This window comes from Dermacentor variabilis, chromosome 2 (genome assembly GCF_050947875.1).
Source record: "Dermacentor variabilis isolate Ectoservices chromosome 2, ASM5094787v1, whole genome shotgun sequence".
NCBI lineage: Eukaryota > Metazoa > Arthropoda > Arachnida > Ixodida > Ixodidae > Dermacentor > Dermacentor variabilis.
In genome coordinates this window covers 119,335,341-119,355,830 of record NC_134569.1, presented here as the reverse complement: position 1 = coordinate 119,355,830, position 20,490 = coordinate 119,335,341, and the positions used below count along the sequence as shown (strand labels likewise).

The window sequence follows — 20,490 nt, the reverse complement described above, 5'->3', positions numbered from 1 at the left end:
AAGATTATTCCCCGGCCCTGCTCTGCGGCGTTCCTCGCAGTTCAGGTGTTGCTTTGTGACAGAGAAGTTAATCAACCATTACTAAATTGCACGGCGGCGCGCGCTCATCATATTGGCGCAGAACGTAGTTAGCAGCTGATTCCTTTTAACGGAAACAAAGTACTCGAAGAAAGTTTCTGGACATCTTGATGGAGATTGCGACGTGCTGTTCGGCAGACAGGAGAAGAGAGAGAGAGAGAGAGGATACGGGCCAGCCCGGCAGCATGGCGGTATGTGGAAGAAGCAAGCGCTGGAAGACCGGTGCATCACCTCGCGGAGAAAGCCTAAAGTCAAGCGGCAGGCGTACGAGACAGGGTTAAAGGGGCACGCATGCACGCGATGCTGCGAAGGAAGATCACCGAGCTGGACCGGTCGCCTTCTCTGTGGCCTTTTCTTTGTGTGCGTGTGTGTGCTCCGGTTGAAACGGAGCGCCTCGTCCGGCCGCCGGTATAATGACGAGACACTGACAGCCGGCGTAGTCGCAAATAGCTGCGTCTGCGGCGGGAAGATTGGAAGTGCTTGCCTACCTACGGTCTGCTACCATCCTCTCTCTGTCTTTTTTTTTTCTTTCGTTTATCGGTTGGTTGCGAGAGCGATCTCCCGCGTCGTGCGGTAAATTGAAGAGAGGGCGCTGATGGGCCACCGTTTGATTGACGGCGGCAGATCGCGTCCGTCCTGCCCGAGCGCTTCTCTCCTCTCGCTGATTTCGCCTGCGCGCATAACACTTCTTCGTGTGCGCTAATGGCTCTGGCCTATGGAGAGTGCGTTGGCCATAGGAAGGCGCAGGTCGTTGAGTGACGGGATTCGGGTGTGTTCGACGTACCATAAATCTCTTTACTTTTTATGCTTTCCTATATACGTACGCGCGTTGCGTGCATTTCGCCAGTGATCCACCGGAAGTCGTCGAAGACATGCGTGGCTGTCGATAGGAACGGCCCTCCGTCTGATCGCCCTCTTAAAACGCTGCTATGTAGCAGGAACTATCTCGACATTTCCTATAATGGCGGGTTATTCCACGTGTGTACGTCATTGTCGCTGGCCCGTTTCGCTGGCGAGTGAATAGGGCCAAATCCTTGCTCATCCTTTCTTTGCTTGGCGGTCACTGGCTGGCGCTGTGTGGAGCGCGTCTAAGCCGATCCACTGCAGCCATCGCGTCAGCAACGTAGGCTTCCAGTTGACTTTTGACTCGTCAATTGCGGGCACGAAATGCGTGCGCCCGATGGCGACGTATAGCTGCGGACGGTTAAGTGGCTTGTTGAGTGGCTTTCTAAAGGTGAAAAAAAGAAAGAAAGAAAGTATGTCGAGATTATACATGAAGGAAAGTTCTCCGTCTTTCAAAAATGTGACGCGTGCTCTTTTGTGGCAGGAACTCTTGACGTGACATGACGCCACTTCCGCCTCTCATCGGTGCCCTGTCCAGAGCCCTTCGCGGTAATGAGCCGCCTTTTCTGAGGCGGGCACTCGGTTGTACCTTAAGGGATCGTTCGTGTTATGGAAGCAACTTGAAGAGACAGTCAGTACTCGCGGTATACACGCGCATTCGGAAATAAAACTTGAACGAGCTGGCCTACGGCAAATCGCACGCTATGCCTTATTACTGCGTGACTATGTGATGAGTCACGAGTACGTAAAGTTAAATCACTTGTTGTGGTTAGCAGTGCTACGTAAAACGCTTTCTCAACCCCATCATGTAGCTCCTGCAACGGATTAGAAATGTCGTATAGTACTTCCGACTGGTCGCCTGTGATTCTGATCGCGTTCCATTACTGGCCGACTGTGTCCATATCCTACCGCGCACTCATAAAGGTCTCTGTATCCAGTCTTCCTATCCGCTCCTTTCCGCTTCGAGCAGCTGCAGCGCGGAGGCGGGCTTCTTGCGCTGATCCCACTGCGGCACCTTCCTCTCATTAAAGCACCTTCTATCTCGTTGATTCACGCGGAGCCGACTCCTTCACGGCGCATTAACGCGCACGCGTGCGCATGCATGCATACGCAAGGGTAGCTCTCGGTCGGTCTGTAGACTCTCTTGCTGTACGGCGCGAAATGACGAAGGATGGCCGAAAACGGACATCCCCTCGCAGCGCCGTCCACCCCCTGGTGACTGACTGTGGAGGAAGACTGCCTCCTCGGCCGCCCGTTTTGTACGACGGCTGCACCCTCAGCGCCGTGCAACATCATCTCCAGCGGCGTGCGCACGTCACCGAAAACGGCGCTTTTCTGGCGAAACGGCGCAGGCTCCGCGAATGTGCGGCCGAAGCAAGCGCGGGCGGGGGGCGGACGGGTAGGCAGGTGTTGCGTTTCGCCTGCGACACGTGGTTTTGCCGGCGCGACGGCGGCGGGGCGGCGGACATTTTGGCCCGATCGTCGTCACCGCAACACTCATCGCCAGGTGTTTCCAGGCGCGTCTGCGGCGATGCGACCGCCTAGGGATTTCGTTCCAGTCATTGTGCCCGAAACAGGCGAGGCCAAAGCAGGGATCTCCTTCCAGTTATTGGGCCCGAAACAGGCGATGCCAAAGCAGGGATCTCGTTCCAGTCATTGTGCCCGAAACAGGCGATGCCAAAGCAGGGACCATCTTCTCGTTACAGTCATTGTGTCCGACCGGCAGCGCCACGACAGTGTGCTGCGCAGCGCCACGACCAGGTGCTACGAGATCGTGCGCAGCGCCACGACATGGTGCTACGGCATCGCTACAACAGTGTGCGTCACCATTAGCCCATTGTACATTCACGTGCTCGTCTTTTGAGGGGTTCCTTCTTGCCCTCAACTGCGAGAGTATAAAAACAGCTGCCCCCGGACGCCAGAGGAGGGCTCCGATTTCTTCCGTTGAGTGAAGTGCTCTCCCGTCTCTCTACTTCGGTCAAACCTGACCGCCAACTCTTTGCGATGTTAAAATAAACAAGTTGTTTCGTTGTTACCTGTCGACTCATGCTTTGCCGGGACCTTCGGATGCTTGCAGTTGTACCCCAGGCCGCCAGGCCAACGCTACCCTTGGGGCTTGCGACCCAGGTACAACCACGGGCGTCAGCGCCGAGTTCCCAACAGATCGTACCAGCAGTCCGATCCAAATATCTGGTTGCCAGCGGTGAGATCGCCTACGACTTCAAACAACTGTCTGCCAGCGGCGAGATCACGACAACGGAGGCCAGCAGCAAAGAGATGCAGTTGACTGTATGCTGAGCAGCTCAACGTCGATCCGGGAGCAGTGCAACGAGCCCTGTGTGACGACTGGTTGCCTGCAGCGGAACGACTGCGCGGAATTCCTGCCTGCGAGGTTTGGTGAGTGCGGGACTTTCTTCTACTGAGCTTTGCCAGGCTTTTTGTTAGTGTCAGAAACAGAGCTGGTAATTGTGGTTGTCGTTGCTGCCGGGTTAGTTTGCGGCAAGACAATAGTAAGCAGTAGAGAAAGCAGCATTCAGAGCAGCCATGGATTTGAAGTCGTTGCGCAAACCGAAATTGTTGGAGCTTGCAAGAGAGTTGGGTCTGGATGTCTCAGACAAACTCAGAAAACCAGAACTGATAAAGGCTATTCTTGAGTTAGAGGCTGAGGATGACGAGCTGTCGGAATGCCTTGAGACTATTGAAGAGAGGGAGACTGCAAAAAGAGAAGAGCGCGAACGTAAAGAACAGAAAGAGCGAGAGCAACAAGAGAAAAAAGAAGAGCGTGACCGTCAACACGCTTTGGAAATGAAGCGTCTCGAGATAGAGATGGAACGCGCTCGTAATGGAAGTCAGGCACACGGTGCAGGAGAACGCGTATTGTTCAAAATGACTGACCTGATGCGGCCGTTTAAGCTTGGAGAGGACATTGGTTTGTTCCTGGTTAACTTTGAGCGAACGTGCGAGAAGCAGGGGTTCTCTCGGGAAACGTGGCCACAGCGCTTGCTCACTTTGTTACCCGGCGAGGCGGCCGACGTAGTCGCTCGCTTGGATAGAGAGGAAGCAGAGGATTTCGACAAAGTAAAATCGAGTCTGCTAAAAAAGTACCGGCTGTCTGCGGAAGCGTTCCGTCGGAAGTTTCGGGAAAATGAGAAAGGCAAAAGTGAGTCATATACAGAGTTTGCGTATAGGCTTATGTCGAACATGCAGGAGTGGCTCAAAGAAGAGAAAGCGTTTGGTGACCACGATAAAGTTCTGCAGTGTTTCGGGCTAGAACAGTTTTATAGTCGGTTACCGGAGAACGTGCGATACTGGGTCTTGGATAGGCCAGACGTGAGTACGGTGGCTAGAGCCGCTGAGCTAGCCGAGGAGTTTGTGACGCGTCGAGCTCGCGGAGCTAAGGACGGTCAAAAGGGTGAATTTGGCTCCAAGTCTGAGAGGCCAAGGTTCACGCCCATGAGATTTAAGGGGGACACGCGTAGTGAGGATGCGAGTGAAAGCAATCCGACCAAACGTAAAGAGACGGCAGCCGAAGCCGAACGCAGAAAGCGGTTCGAGATGAGGCGAGCGGGCGTTTGTTATACGTGCCAGAAGCCGGGTCACTTTTCGGCGCAGTGTCCGGAAACAACACCAAAAGTTGTGTTTTTTTCAATAGGCAGCACTGACGAGAACATGAAGCTTCTTGAGCCTTACATGCGAGACCTCCTCGTAAACGGGAAAGAGTGCCGAGTGCTTCGCGATTCCGCAGCTACGATGGATGTAGTTCACCCATCTTACGTAGAACCCCATATGTTCACGGGCGAGTGCGCGTGGATCAAGCAAGCCGTGGAAGCTCATAGCGTGTGTCTGCCAGTAGCAAAAGTGCTTATTGAAGGACCTTTCGGAGCGCTTGAGACAGAGGCGGCAGTGTCATCTATGCTGCCACCCCAGTACCCGTACCTATTTTCAAACAGGTCCGATCACCTCCTGCGCGAGAAGGGGCTTTTGTTTGGTGAAGCTAGTGTTCAGGCCTTAACCAGATCGAAGGTTCGGGAGCTCGCTGCAAAGGCGGTAGTTGCGGGGCCGACGTTATCAAACAACGAAAAAGGGTCAGAGGCGCAGCAAGCTGATATTCAGAGCACGCCCGAACAGAATAAAATTGAGTCTGTAGCGTTGAAGGCGCCAGATACTGGAGAGGAAAATCCCGACGCGGGAAAGTTAGAAGAGCTATCTACTGATTTGCTCATCGCGCCTACGTCAGACGGACTTGATAGGTTGCTAAAAGTCAGCCGGACGGCTTTGATAGCCGAGCAAAAAAAGGATGGCAGCCTGGAAAACGTGCGCTGCAATGTCAAAGAAGGTATCGCCAGGAAAACTGCGCGTTTTGTGGAAAGAGGTGGAGTCCTGTACCGGAAGTATCTAGACCGCCGAGGAGTGGAGTTCGATCAGCTGGTCGTGCCTCAATGCTATCGTCAGGATCTGTTGCGCTTGTCACATGGGGGTTCGTGGTCCGGACACCTAGGAGTTAAGAAAACTAAGGACCGTCTCTTGCAAGAGTACTATTGGCCAGGGTGTTTTCGGGACGCAGACCATTTCGTGAGGACATGTGACACTTGTCAGCGGGTGGGCAAACCAGGGGACAAATCGAGGGCGCCGTTGAAATTGGTACCTATCATTACGGAGCCTTTTAGACGGCTCGTTATTGATACAGTGGGACCTCTGCCGGTAACAGCCACGGGGTACAGACACATTTTGACTGTGATCTGCCCAGCGACAAAGTTCCCTGAAGCAGTGCCGCTTAAAGAACTCAGCTCAGTTGAGATAGTTAATGCACTACTGTCCATATTTGCGCGAGTTGGTTTTCCTGCAGAAATTCAATCAGATCAGGGCACAGTGTTTACTAGCGCTTTGACGACAACTTTTCTCGAAAGGTGTGGGGTAAAGCTGTTACACAGCTCAGTGTACCACCCACAGTCGAATTCCGTTGAGAAGCTCCACTCCGTCATGAAGCGCGTGTTGAGAGCCTTGTGTTTTGAACATCAAACTGACTGGGAGCTGTGTCTGCCTGGGGTGATGTTTGCTTTAAGGACCGCGCCGCATGCGGCTACGGGGTTTTCGCCAGCTGAACTGGTGTACGGTCGCTCGCTTCGATCTCCGCTTCGCATGCTTCGAGAATCATGGGAAGGTAGGGGCGACGACCCAGTCGTGGTGGAGTACGTGCTTAAGCTCCTCGAACGCTTAAGAAGGGCACAGGAGTTGTCAGGTGAAGCAATGGCAAAGGCCCAGCAGAGGGCCAAGGTTTATTATGATCGGACAGCCAGGGCCCGTCGTTTTGAGGTTGGCGATGAGGTCATGATATTGCGCACATCGCTAAACAACAAACTAGACGTGCAGTGGGAGGGCCCAGCGCGAATTGTTCAGAAACTGTCGGACGTTAACTACGTGGTAAGTCTGCCAGGAAAGCGGAAAGCACAGCAAGTTTACCACTGTAATCTGCTCAAACCTTATAGACAAAGGGAAGCAGTGGTGTGCATGATGGTAAACGTTCCTGAAGAGCTTCCGGTCGAGCTTCCGGGACTAGGCTCAGTGACGAACAGAGAAGACACCGGTCAAGTCATTAGTGACCTTATCAGTAAAGCACCGCTGTCGCCTGAGCAGAAAACCGAACTACACCAGCTATTACAAGAGTTTCAAGGTCTGTTCTCTGAGAGGCCTGGTAGGACTTCTGTACTTACTCATGATATAGAACTTACCTCCACAGAGCCAGTACGATCCAAGGCGTATCGGGTGTCACCCCGCCAGAGCGATATTATGGAGGCTGAGGTAAAGAAAATGCTACAGCTCGGTGTTATTGAGGCAGGTGAGAGTGATTATACCTCCCCTTTGATTTTAGTTGAGGTACCGGGCAAGGAACCTCGTCCTTGCGTCGACTACCGCAGGCTTAATTCCATCACTAAGGATCAAATTTATCCGATCCCTAACATCGAGGAGCGCCTTGAGAAAGTTAGTAGCGCTCAGTTTATTTCCACCCTAGATCTTGTCAGGGGTTATTGGCAGGTTCCACTTACAGAAGAGGCTAGTAGGTATGCGGCGTTCATTTCACCAATGGGAACATTCCGTCCTAAAGTGTTGAGTTTTGGTTTGAAGAACGCGCCATACTGTTTTTCAAGCCTCATGGATAAAGTGTTGCGGGGACAGCAAGAATTCGCTTTACCGTATCTAGACGACGTAGCGATATTCTCCGCATCCTGGTCTGAGCATATGGCACACTTGCGGGCAGTGCTAACCCGCCTGCGCGAAGCGGGCTTGACAGTCAAGGCTCCTAAGTGCCAGATAGCACAGGCCGAGGTTGTCTACCTCGGTCACGTGATTGGTCAGGGTCGTCGCCGCCCCTCTGAAATAAAAGTGGCCGCTGTGCGAGACTTTCCGCAACCGCGCACAAAGACCGATATTCGGTCGTTCTTAGGTGTCGCCGGCTACTATCAGAGGTACATCCCTAGGTACTCTGATATCGCGGCTCCCCTGACGGATGCTCTAAGAAAGACAGAGCCTCAAACAGTCGTCTGGGACGAGACAAAGGAAAGAGCTTTTAGCGCCCTAAAGAGTGCCCTAACAAGCCAGCCTGTGCTACGATCGCCAGACTATACAAAAGGGTTCATTGTTCAGTGCGATGCTAGTGAGCGAGGCATGGGCGTTGTACTGTGCCAACGGGAAAATGGAGAAGTAGAACACCCCGTCCTGTATGCTAGTCGTAAGCTGACCAGTCGTGAGCAGGCGTATAGCGCCACCGAGAAAGAGTGTGCATGTCTCGTGTGGGCCGTTCAGAAATTGTCATGCTATCTAGCCGGCTCGAGGTTTATCATTGAGACAGATCACTGCCCTCTCCAATGGCTGCAGACCATCTCTCCCAAAAATGGCCGCCTCCTGCGCTGGAGCCTCGCTTTACAACAATATTCCTTTGAGGTGCGTTACAAAAAGGGGAGTCTCAACGGTAACGCCGATGGCTTAAGTCGAAGCCCCTAACGTAGGAATCAGCCTCAAAATTGTTTGTTACTGATGTTTTTCTTCCTGAGGCAGGATTTTTTTTTAACATATTGCTTTTGTTTAGTGTTTCAAAGTGATGATATGCTTTCTAGTGCAATTTTTCAATTTGTGGACGCGTTCTGAGTGATGCTAGACTACTGTAAGGAACTAGGCAGTGGTATAAAAAGGGGAAAGAGCCTGGCGGGGCTTAGTGAGGGTTGTGCCGTGCTTGCTGACTGAGCGGTTGAGTTTTCAGCGTAGTTCTAACGCTTGCCGGGAACGAGAACAAAAATGTGAACTCTCCCGAAGTCACTTTGCAGTGTCCCGTGCGAACCTGAACGAGAGAACGAGGCCTTCTCTGTGCGCTGCGCTCAAGAAACGTCAAGGGACGCCCGACTTCGGTTATGAGCATCATCGAGCGACATCCCTCCGGACAGCGGATGCAGTCCCCTGTCCATCGGGATCTCCTTTCCCCGGCGGGGCGGTCTGTTGCGTTTCGCCTGCGACACGTGGTTTTGCCGGCGCGACGGCGGCGGGGCGGCGGACATTTTGGCCCGATCGTCGTCACCGCAACACTCATCGCCAGGTGTTTCCAGGCGCGTCTGCGGCGATGCGACCGCCTAGGGATTTCGTTCCAGTCATTGTGCCCGAAACAGGCGAGGCCAAAGCAGGGATCTCCTTCCAGTTATTGGGCCCGAAACAGGCGATGCCAAAGCAGGGATCTCGTTCCAGTCATTGTGCCCGAAACAGGCGATGCCAAAGCAGGGACCATCTTCTCGTTACAGTCATTGTGTCCGACCGGCAGCGCCACGACAGTGTGCTGCGCAGCGCCACGACCAGGTGCTACGAGATCGTGCGCAGCGCCACGACATGGTGCTACGGCATCGCTACAACAGTGTGCGTCACCATTAGCCCATTGTACATTCACGTGCTCGTCTTTTGAGGGGTTCCTTCTTGCCCTCAACTGCGAGAGTATAAAAACAGCTGCCCCCGGACGCCAGAGGAGGGCTCCGATTTCTTCCGTTGAGTGAAGTGCTCTCCCGTCTCTCTACTTCGGTCAAACCTGACCGCCAACTCTTTGCGATGTTAAAATAAACAAGTTGTTTCGTTGTTACCTGTCGACTCATGCTTTGCCGGGACCTTCGGATGCTTGCAGTTGTACCCCAGGCCGCCAGGCCAACGCTACCCTTGGGGCTTGCGACCCAGGTACAACCACGGGCGTCAGCGCCGAGTTCCCAACAGATCGTACCAGCAGTCCGATCCAAACACAGGCGTGATATTTTTGCTCCCCTTGCGGGAATCGGGTGGACAACCGTGAAGGCTGTGTTTCCATCAGCTGCACGCCTCTGGCACCAGCTGTGTTTGCTTGAGAGAGAGAGAGTATATGGCATGCGTGATCCGCGCATGCGCTCGCCGTGAAGGCGGAACTCGCCAACTTTGGCCCTCGGCTGAGTTGACCCCGAGCGCTGACCCCCCCCCTCCTCGCGCGCGCGCGCGTGTGTGTCTGTCTCATACCTGTTTCGGGCATTTGAGAAGCGCTGCGTTTATGAGGCGTTGTTCGCGTGTTGTGGCCGTTCGCGCGGCGCGGTTTTATTTCACTGCTCTTTTACCGGAGCCGTGTAACGCTCTCTCTGCTGGCGAAATTGCATTCGTGGCACGCCTTGAATGTGTACGCGCGGCTTTCGTTACACGTGTCGTCGTCGCCGCTGCCGTGGTTTGTCTTGCGAGTGGTGGAAGGTATGCATACATATACACACACGAGAATCTGCGCACCGAAGAAGCGACAAGCCGTCGGGCCCCATCTTTTTTGGACGTTGGAGCGAAGGTCAGGCGGGTCCCCCTTGAGATGCGTCGCGTGTAGAGCGGCCCAACATGCGCCGCGAACCTTTTTAATTCTTTATCTTATTTGCCCCTATTTTATCACCCATTTGCATGAGGCACGCAGCCTTCGCTGTGCATCTTGATGTGCGACGGCTCCGTGCGAGTGAAAGTGAAGGCTGTCAGCATGGAAAGGACGCGGTAATGAACTAGACGACAGTCGCCGCGAACGGTGCTCCGTTTTACGAGGCCTGCGGACGCGCGGAACGACACAGGCACGCAAATTTACGACGTGCTAACGCGGTAACTCTGGCGCATTTTATGGTGAAGCGCATGATGAGCCGTATATGGTGAGCAGGTAAGCATACCGAAACGCTAGAGTTGCTGCGCACTTCCGTCATGCCTGTGCATTTGGTGGTGTTCTTTATCTTTAGTGTATCTCGTATGCACTAACCGCTTTGTAGTTTTTTGCGTGACTTTTTTGTCGAGTTTGTAGGCGTAACGCGCAGCTATGACGCGAATGAAGGCGAAGGCACACGTTACGTAGACTTCGTGAACGGGGGGGAAAAAAAGGCGAAATTGTCATCCACCCAACTGCACCACGAAGCTACAAAGAAAGCCCGTACGGGTTTCTCAGGAAGCTTAACAGTTGAAGAAAAAGTCGTCCTGGTCTGGGATTCCTTCAGCTTGTTTTTGCTTAAAGAAATCTTTTTTCTGAGAAACTGTGTAGCTTCGTGCAACAATCAGGTGGACGACAATTTTTCGCTTTCATGAGTTTTGTACGGGTCTGCATGAACTTTAAGAACACCGCCTGCTATCGCTGCATAGTCTTAACCTGCCTGCCTTTCTGCTCTCTCTCTCTCTCTCTCTCTCTCTCTCTCTCTCTCTCTCTCTCTCTCTCTCTCTCTCTCTCTCTCTCTCTCTCTCTCACACACACACACACACACACACACACACACACACACACACACACACACACACACACACACACACACACACACACACACACACACACACACACACACACACACACACACACACACACACACACACACACACACACACACACACACACACACACACACACACACCTGCCCTGACCCGTCGCGGTGGGCTAATTGAGGTGACTTTCTGCTGCCGAGCACGTGGTCGCGGTTTCGATTCCCGGCCACATGCTCTCATGCTGAGCTTTCATTCTGGTGCGCGTTAAAGAACCCCAGAGGGTCAACGTTAATCGTAACCCACTGTGCTGGTCCCTAGCTCGGAACCAAATGCGCAATTTTCGGTACGTTGAACCCTACAGTTTAATCTCATTACGACGTTAAACCCAATCAACCAATATTCTGCCTCAATATAGCGCTTAGTCTTCAGTGTTACAATGAAGGTGCGCGAAATGTCGTCGTGTTGACAACACCAAAGTATGCGTTCACTTCTATCATCGCCTTGTTTACGTCACCAAACTGACAGCGCACTTTGCTGCAGGAAGATGACCCTGTCCGCTCTGCGCAGCGGCGTCACAAACGCGCATTCCGCGAGTGAAACCGAGCGTGCCGTACCTGGCACTCGGGGATCGTTGTCGACGAGCGCCTTCCGGCCTTCCTCTCGCGCTTCCGGTGTCGCGTCGGGTACGGGCGGCGATTACAGAAGATGAGCTGAGCAGGAAGCCCAGGATTGAGCACAACTTTTCCGCGTCATATCACCGCCTTACGCAACGCTAACCTCTGCTGTGAGTTGTTCGAGTCGCGGTTGCTTTGGCGCTGGAAAGCGGAACGAGCTCCCTCCTAGATAAGTGAAACATCGATTTGATACGCCTCGCAGAGAGTGACTACGCGAAAAAAAAAAATACGTAAGTGATGTGGAACGTGAAGGTACCGCGTAAGGTCACCTGCCCCGTGAATGAGGAGGGCGTCTCTTGCTTTGGGGCGTGTAGAGATGTGGCGCCTCGAGACGCATACCCGTATGATAAAGACAGTATTGCCTTAAAGCTTTAATTCGTTTTAGTCCTTGCAGGACAGTTAGTGTACTAGATCTGTCTGGTGCGGCGTTCGACGGCGCCCGGGAAGGCTTTGACAGTACGAGCTGAATGTTTGGCATTCTGCTAAAGATGAGGCAACAATTAATGAGCTTTGTTTCTTCTTCCAAATCTTTTGCTTATTCACGCTGTGTACAATGGGAGAAGCAGCTCACAGGGCTGACAACACAACACTCTTGCAGGCAGAGGGCGAGAGCCGAGGAAAGTCGCTGCCGGTTGACCACGGCGATTTCCCTCTTTCCGCGGAATATGACGGACACAAGGATCGCAAGTTGAATGAATTGCAGCGAATGAGAATAACGCGGGTACGCTTGCGAGCACACGTGCAACGCTGTTAGCAGCTTTTCAAAGGATAATGTTTTTATTTAAGATGCAAAGCAGAGCTATTAAAGCTTTACTGAGGTTCATCTTGTCGAGAGCAGTGTAAAACGCTCTCGCGTTCTCAGAGCTGAATGCAATGGTAATGTTGTACGAGTCGTTAAATCTTATAGCAGTAGCCGCTGTGATAGCCGCCCTGCGAATTGATATGGCATTGCGCTGCTCAGCTCGAAATCGAGGTCGCGGGTTCGATCCAGACCGCGGTGGCCGCATCTAGACGGGGTTGAAATGCAAAAACGCCCATGTACTTGGGTTTACGTTCACGTTAAAGAATCCCGGGTGTTCAAGATTAACGCAGAGTCCCTTGTACGACGTGCCGCATAATCAGGTCGTTGTTTTGCTTCGTGAAGCCCCAAAACTTAATTTCTTTTTTCTCGTCCGAGCCGTTTATGGGATATGCCATATGGTGGTATACTTCAAAGGAATGGGGGCCAGTCATGCTAGTGTGAAAAGCACATGAACTTAGCTATTCTCGTAAACCATCACTATTTTGTGCATGTTACTCAAGGGAAAATAAATAAAGTGGAAAATTGTCATTCACGCGACCGTATCACAACTCGAAGCACAGGGCCGATTAATTCGCACTCGCTCTGCGATTTGCAAGCCTCCTGGTTAACTCGGATGGTAGAGCGACCGCCCCGGATAGGCGTTGGTGCCGGTTCGATCCCCAGACCAGGACGAATTTTTCAACTGAAAAGCTTCCTTTCTGAGAAACCTGTATGAATTTCGTTTTTAGCCTCGTGCTACAGTTTGGTAGGTTACAATTGCCCCCCCCCCCCTCCTTTTTTTTTTTCCATTTCGTGAGCCTTCCTCCACCTTGCGGGCTTCCGCAGCATTAATTTGCCAAAGGGAAAATACACACCCAGCCCTGCAACACGCTTTTTTTCTTTTTTCAGTCCAGCCAGGAGACGTGCCATCCGTCGCGATCTCGTTCGTCGAGGGTTGCGGTGGGGCCCCCTCGACGCCGTTATTAGCTAGCTATAGTTGATGCAAAAGCTGGCGAGGAGAGCAAAAGTCAAAAGCACAGGCGACGACGCGACACTTCGGGCTACACCTGTCTCAGCCGTTGCGCGCGAAGTGAGCCGGAGTCAGCGTCAGAGCCCGGCGTCTTCCGGGGCTATCGATCACTCGGGGTGCGGGTCGCCGGTGAACCAGCTCGGGGCCCGCGTACGCTGGGCGTCCAGGGAAGGGATCGCTCTTCAACCGCGCCACAAGGCTTCCGCCTTGTGGTGGAATTGTCGCGACAGGCTCGGGGGGTGGTTGTCGCTCCCGTTCCTCGCGTGATGGCTATTTGCTGCTGGATCCTTTCCAGCTCTTGCGTATATGCACCGATGAGCGACCCAGAATACATGCTGCTCGGCTATCTTCCCTTGAGGTCTTGATGTCTGCACTGGCGCTGCAGCAAGCGTCTACGTTGGGCATCGAAGGAGCAAACATTGTATATCAGGACTCGCTTTCGTGAGGCTGCTGGGAACGTGTAGTTGTGTTATCAGTGCCCATGTTAAATAAGAGCGTGTGTGTGTGTGTGTGTGTGTGTGTGTGTGTGTGTGTGTGTGTGTGTGTGTGTGTGTGTGTGTGTGTGTGTGTGTGTGTGTGTGTGTGTGTGTGTGTGTTTGGATTCGTGCAGCACGCTCCTACCTATAGTTTGCTGATAAGCGCAGGCATTCAAGCAAGGCCATCTCGACGGAAGTATTTGCTGAACTATCAGAATCACGTGCGTTCTTCCTCCAGAAATCTGTACTGTACCTTGTGCAATGTCTTATCTGTATTTTGACGTTGTTTTCTTTTTTTTTTTCGTCAGAGGAAGTTAACGCCAGCAAGCGAAGAGTCTTGAAAGTTGTGAATGCCGAAACTAGAAAGACATTGAAAGTGCGATTGCTGCCCAGAAATACAATTCTGCCAAACTCGAAAACGTAGACTGAAGAGGGAATTCCCGCTTGGCCCCTCATCGTTGACCCAACAAAGAGAGCCTAGCCCTCAAAACACACTGCGAAATTTTATGGACAGTAACCTGATTAATCCTTTATGAAACACGCTGTGATGGCTTAGTGGCTTTGGCGTTGCGCAGCTGCTAAGCACGAGGTCGCGGGTTCAAATCCCATCCTCCTGCGGACGCTCGTGTACTGCGTATCGGGTGCCGTTTAAAGAACCTCAGCTGTTCAAAATTAATCCGGTGTCCCCCACCATGGCGTGCCCCATAATCAGAAGTGGTGTTGACACGTTTAGCTCCGAAATGTTCAATTTTTAATTATCAGTATTATATGGTGCGTTATTTTTATTGTCGTAAAATATTTATTTTGCTTTTGTACACACCTTTAAGTACGTAAATATTATGTGTGGTTTTCGTGCTATTGTATGGCTCTACATACTATTTTAAAAATAGTATTTTTATTCAGCATTTCGTCTTAATGCATGTATACTTCTTTCGATATAGTGCGTTGTTGTTTTGCTACCTGTAATTTCATTTTTACGGCTCTCTTCGCGACAGCCTGCCGCTTCAGAGGCGAATGTCCAATCTTTCGCATGCGGCTGATGAAGAAGATGAAATTTCTTCAAACTTGTACCGACAAGTGGTCTTATACTAGACTTCACCTGCGTTACGCGAGCTTAAGAGGTCAGCTTTCACATTTAAGATTTATATGAGCATGGGGCACAAGTCACGTCTTCTCTCAAAAATAAAAAAAAGGAGGGGTAGGGAAGGGGGCGGGGGCACATTCTGTTTGATGTTTGCGAACCATGTAGTGGGTCTTCCGAATCATTGACATCTCTCCAACAACAACAAATTATCGGGCAACAGCAGCAGCACCAGCAGAGTAAGATGCTTTCTCCATTTTTCGGCAGTATATCCCTTAGGCGACAACCCGCATCCCTTAGACATTCCATTAGACAGCATTCCTCGTTGACTATGCGCTTTGCACGCACAGGACACGCGTAAACGTGTCTACCCCCACGATTAATCTATCACACGCAGCGCACAGAGGGGCGAGTCTAAATGAAGCTTTGCAGCAGAAGTCAAAATGACATATAGTGACTTCAAGAACACGTGCAGAGAAGCTGAGCGAGCAGCAGCAAATGCACGTCGAAGTCTAAAGCTGCGCACTCGCCTATGCACCTTCCATTTGCATGGTCTGCTCTATGCCTAACTCCAAGGTACCATGTGGAGAATTCCTGACAGACAAGTTCAAAAGAAAAGACCGATCGATGTTTCAAAAGTGCATAACTGGGACTTTTAGAGGTCACTAGCTACCTATGCAGCATATATGATAATGCTCGTTCAGGTTCTTGATACTGCAAAGGCCCTCGCGTGATGACCAAGCGTTTCGTGTTCTGTGTACCGCGCTGCATAGCCTTTCGCTTTTCGATCTCGTCGAGTCCTGCACACAGGCGAGGCGACGTGCGTCCGATGGCGGTACGCCCGAAAGGCGACTGTGTGTATGTGTCTGTAAAGCCGTTCTCTTTCAGCATGGCCGTCTTGCCTCCCGGGCAGCGGACGCTGCTATTCTTAGCGGCGAGAAGTCGCGGATCGCCTTTTCTTTATTTTTCCTCCGCATCGTTTTGCTGCTGTGTTCTGCATACGGGTGCCCTAGCGGCCGGCATCGCGTGCTTGCTCATCGCCTCAAAGGGGTGCTTCGCAAGCCGTGTCTGAAAGGTACCGGAAGAGGCTCACTTATTCTTTTTGTGCGCGATACCAATTTTCATAGGTGGCGCTAGCGTAGTAGCCAGATAACGCCTGCTGTGATTCGTGAGCTGGAACAAGGCGTGTAGTTTTGCTCACTGGGTTTATTAAACACGCGTGCTCGCTCGCAAGCTCTTTCTCACATGCAACTGCACACACCCACGAGAGAGAGAGAGAGAGAGAAGAGAGAGAGGGAGAGAGACCATCTATTTCTCGGGCTTTTGTTATTGCGTTACTGCTAACAGTGGTTTCATACCTGAACAATGGGGAGATATACGTCAGTCACTGCATTCTTCAAAGTAACTTATTTCTCGGACACTTCCTCTCTGGTTCCCCCTGAAGGTCGGAGATAAATCGTGGCCACAGACGTGCTACCTGTTTTCAGCTTGACTGGCGATAGCCAAGCCTCGTCTCGTCGTGTTGCTGCTGTCTGACCTGTAACAAAATAGCTTGGAGATAACCCCATTGTGTAGTTTCGTATATGCAATCCTTTGCGTTCAGTCGTGTCCTGTTTCCAGCGCTCGAATTCGTTCGCCTCGAGACCGCGATGCGCTGTCGAACCGCGCCCGTTGGTTCCAGCAGCTTCTCCTTGGCCCTCGCCCGTGGTCCCGAAGTGGGTATACTCTGCTGTGGTGGCGCTGCTTACGACCAAAGTGCACACGCACTCTCTCTCTCTCTCTCTCTCTCTCTCTCTCTCTCTCTCTCTCTCTCTCTCTCTCTCTCTCCAGCTCTGGCTTTCAAGAGACTGCAGGCGGCCTGTGGTGACGGAAAGGGGGGCGGGGGGGGGGGGAGTGAGTGGCTGCGATTTTGTTTAGTTTGTTTCTTGAGTGGCGCCTCCGAGTTCTCGCCCGAGCCGGGGCCCGGTTCTTTTTCTGGGGAGAGCCAGCTCGCGGCAGGCAGCTAGGGAGGAGAGCTCGGCCGGCCGGCGTTTCCTCGCGTAGGACGTCCCGTAGAGACCCGTGTTGTGTGCGTAGTATACTAGACCCCGCAGCAGAGCAGCAGAATCACGTTCGAAGGGTCTTTTTCGTTTCTTATTCACGCTTCGTGCCGTCATCACCCGCTACCCGCCACCTATAAACGTCGCCCGAGTGTCCCTTCTTTTCCTCCCGTTTCCAGCTACTGAGCTGCAGCGGCGTCCGATGAGGCAGGTGTTTTCGCTGCACGTCCCGGACGTCTCGCGAACACGAGACGGACGGTCCCGTGGGCATGATCCGGCTGTCGGTGTTGTCACTTTTCTTTCGCCGCACGGCTGCTTTCAGTGCATACGTTTGGCGTTATGTCAGTGTGTGTACGGTGTGCGCGCGCGCGCGTGATTGCGATCGGATTCTCCCGGCCTGCGGTTATCGTTCTCTTTTGCCTGCGGTTATCGTTCGAAGTTCCACGACGCTTGGTCCTATGTTCTGAAGTGTTGGATGTGTATTAAAAAAAAAAAAAGGAAATTGCCGCTTATTTCGTGTATATCTACCACTGAACTGCCCTCAGGGAAGAGTGGTTTGTGCACCCCTTCGGATTTGCCACCGTGCGCCAGGTTCGGAGTTCGCCTATGAAGGTGCGGTGTATACAACGTCGACTACAAATGATTCTGCCGTAACGTGAGCATTAGCGGCGGTGTTCTATATATACGCAATGCTTACACGTTCACTGGCCCGTAACACTTGCCTGCTGTGACGGTGGCGTGGCGTTACTTACGCTCGCCGCTTCCCGTTCGCATTGCATGTTTAGAGATGTGCGTGTGCTGTTATGCGCAGTATAGTGCGTTGTGGTTCCCAAGGCTTTCGCTCGTTCATGCGTTCTAGAGTGACTGACTGCATCTCTCCCTCTTCCTTTTCTTTATTGCGCAGAGACATGGAGAAGAGCGTCGCCGTCCCGCAGGGCTTCCTCAGCGAGGCCACGGCTCCGGTCAAAGTCACCGTGAGGACCGACAGTGTCGCTGACCACTACAACGTCGAGCCTCGGCCCTTCGCAAGGTGCGTATACGCTCGCTTCTTTGTGCCCCATAGTCCTTGCTTCTGGCTGCGATTAGTGTCCGCAACGAGAAGGCATCCTGTATTCCTATAATGTTACTGTTAAAAAGTTTTGAAGGCGATTTTCACTGTCTTAGCCCATTCGAATTCGTGTCTGTACTAGGGTCTCGATTGCAGCATTGGAACTGTCACACTTACTTTCGTCCCCCTAAGCACCCTTAAAGCCAAAAGTAATAGCGTCGTAGTAAAATCGCGTACGTGCAACTAATGCGCGTGCGCTGTTTCAACGTCAGCAGACATCACGGATTCCGAAGATTTCCGCGCCAACGCTGCGAGCTTCGCTAGTGCAATAAAAATCGCCGTTTTCGCGTGGCGTCTCACCACAAGGAGACGTGGCCCCGTCGTTGCCACTTCGACCCGACGGTTGGCGCGCCCTAGCGAAACGCGCCTATTTCTTGCTTCGGCGGTTATTCTACTGATTGATTGCACGCGGTGTTCTCGGCGACCCATGCGTCATGTCGCAGAGCGCGCACGCGGGCGAACGACACATGACGGGATCTTTCCGTCACGTGCGCGTAGACCGACATTCGTTTACGCTGCGTATAGTTACTCCCCCTCCTCCCTACCCTGTCCGATCGTCCCCGCTCTCCTGCCTTCCGTCGGTCGCGCGCGCAAGGCCGATAGCGGGGTGTTCGAAGCGCGAACGGGTTCGCCCACGCATCCGCCGCTGCGGCTCGATCGACGGTGCGTTGCGTGCGAGTTTGCGTGCGCGCATGTCTCCGTGTATATGCGTATGCACTCACGTGAGAAGGCCGAATTTGCCGCGCTCAGCATGGAGTGTCACGCTTTCGTCAGGTATATATGCGCGCACCGCTGGTTTCCACGGATGAGCGCGCTAAACTCGCCAAACCAGACAGCGCGCGCTGCATTACTCAGCGTGCCTCCCCCCCCCCCCCCTCCCCCATACGCAGTAAGCAGCGGCAGCTCTCTGGGTGTTAGTTGAAGCCGTCACGTACGACCCCGTTTGACGCAGCTGTGTGTGCGAGCGCGTGCACGCGCTTCCTTCGTGAGGCGGCGGGCTTGTGCGCGCTGTTTCCAGTGTCGCGGGAAGAAAAAAGTAAGAGTTGTTCGTGGAACGCGTCGTTATAAACGCTTGTTAGTCGTGGCTGTGCGGAATCTGCCCGTTCTTCGCCCCGGCAATTGTGCCGCGCAAGAACAGCGCGGTCCGCGCCGACTGCCCCGGATGTGGCGGCCCCCGCTGCGAATAAATAAACTTTTAATTCCCGATGCCGGCCACGAAGAAGCGGAAGTATGTTTATGGCTTGCGTTGCTTGCGACATGAGAAACCCAGCTTCGCCAAAATGAGGATGAAGCGCTTAGGTGGCCGCCGGCAGCGTTGGGAAGTCGGCCATGGTTGTATTGGCATCGAGAGCTTGTTTTCACTGGCAGTGATTCATGATAGGCCGGTGAATTGCTGTTTACGTGAGTTTCCTTTGTTGTCTTCTTGTGGTTGCTTTGGCGTGTGTCTGCGCCGGCAGTTCGAGGAAGAAAAAGAAAGAGGGAGGGGGGAACGCAGCTTTTAACTTGTATGCACTTGCTGCTACAGCACTGCCTTTCAACACGTTTTATTATGCTCTTGCTTATATAGCATGTCAAACTCGGTATCCCACAAGTAATGATTGATGTTTATGAAACATCAACTATATTAAAATGTCTTTAGGCTCTATCAACGAAGCGGCGTCGGTAGTTTCGATTTCACCCTGTCCGCAAGAATAATCGGGCTCTTATATACGTAGGCTTCTAGTCCGCGATACACTGTACTTAAAGAAGCAGAGGCTTGCAACCTACAGGTGCTATTCCTTGTGGCGAATCCTTATAGCTTTCTGCGGAGGTCACACTCGTTCGTCTCGTGCCAACGCGATAGTTGCCAGGTTCCCGACGTGCAAATCTGCATGTATAGCTTCCATATGTATGTGCGGTGAGTGTTAGCCTAGTGACGCATGTATCTGAGAGGGTGCGGAGTAGCGTATCGGTTATGCGTCAGCGTGCGCTCTCTCAAGGTGTGCCACGCAAGTTGGCCGCCGCTTGGTTTCCTGCTGTTCTGTCGTCGCCCACACAATAAAAAAAGAACGGAACTCGGACGGACTCGGCGCGTCCTCGACCTTACGTGCCGTCGTTGCTTGGGGCTGCTATCAGCGCGCTTATCGAGAGCGTGGAGTGGCAGGAAGAAAACCGCATTTATAGGACGCGATATACGCGCGGCAACGGGGACACGAGTACCGCGAGCGGACGGCTTCTTTTATGGCGGCCACAAACTGCGTCGAGCCCTCATGCTGCTCGACGACGCAATGCGTTGCGTTCTCTTTGAGGGCTGGAAATCGCATGCGCATGCCAGCGCAGGAATTTCTCGGGGCGCAAAGCTCGCCACAACCGACTTCTCGCGGATAAGGAATTGCGTGCGCGGTATATACTGTTATGGCTTGTTGCCGCAATAGGTGTGTGTGCGTGTCTCATCATCATCATCAGCCTAGGTTGGAGAATAAATATTCTGGCTTGTCCGAAGAGTTACATACATTGCAAACAAGGCTGGGAAGGGGCAGGAAATAAAACAAACGCATACTCCGATGAAATGCGCCTAAGTCCAGTAGTTCACCGATTAAGCGTATTTTCAAGCTCCTTTACGATGCCGCTTTCAGTACGCT

The 20,490-nt window shown here is 52.7% G+C and overlaps 1 protein-coding gene across 5 annotated transcripts in view; it reads left to right on the top strand.

The window, feature by feature from the left end:
* Drak (Death-associated protein kinase related) overlaps window positions 1-20,490 on the top strand; it is a 260,250-nt gene that overhangs the window by 54,071 nt on the left and 185,689 nt on the right. The window contains exons 1-2 of one of the 5 annotated variants that reach the window (XM_075681842.1): window positions 16,684-16,968; window positions 17,666-17,791. In XM_075681842.1, the coding sequence (XP_075537957.1) occupies window positions 16,964-16,968; window positions 17,666-17,791 (131 nt within the window). In that variant the 5' untranslated portion in view covers window positions 16,684-16,963. Of the gene's footprint in view, window positions 1-16,683; window positions 16,969-17,039; window positions 17,374-17,393; window positions 17,417-17,665; window positions 17,792-20,490 lie in introns of those variants that run through there. The other 4 variants (XM_075681845.1, XM_075681846.1, XM_075681844.1 and 1 more) reach the window with 4 other exon arrangements.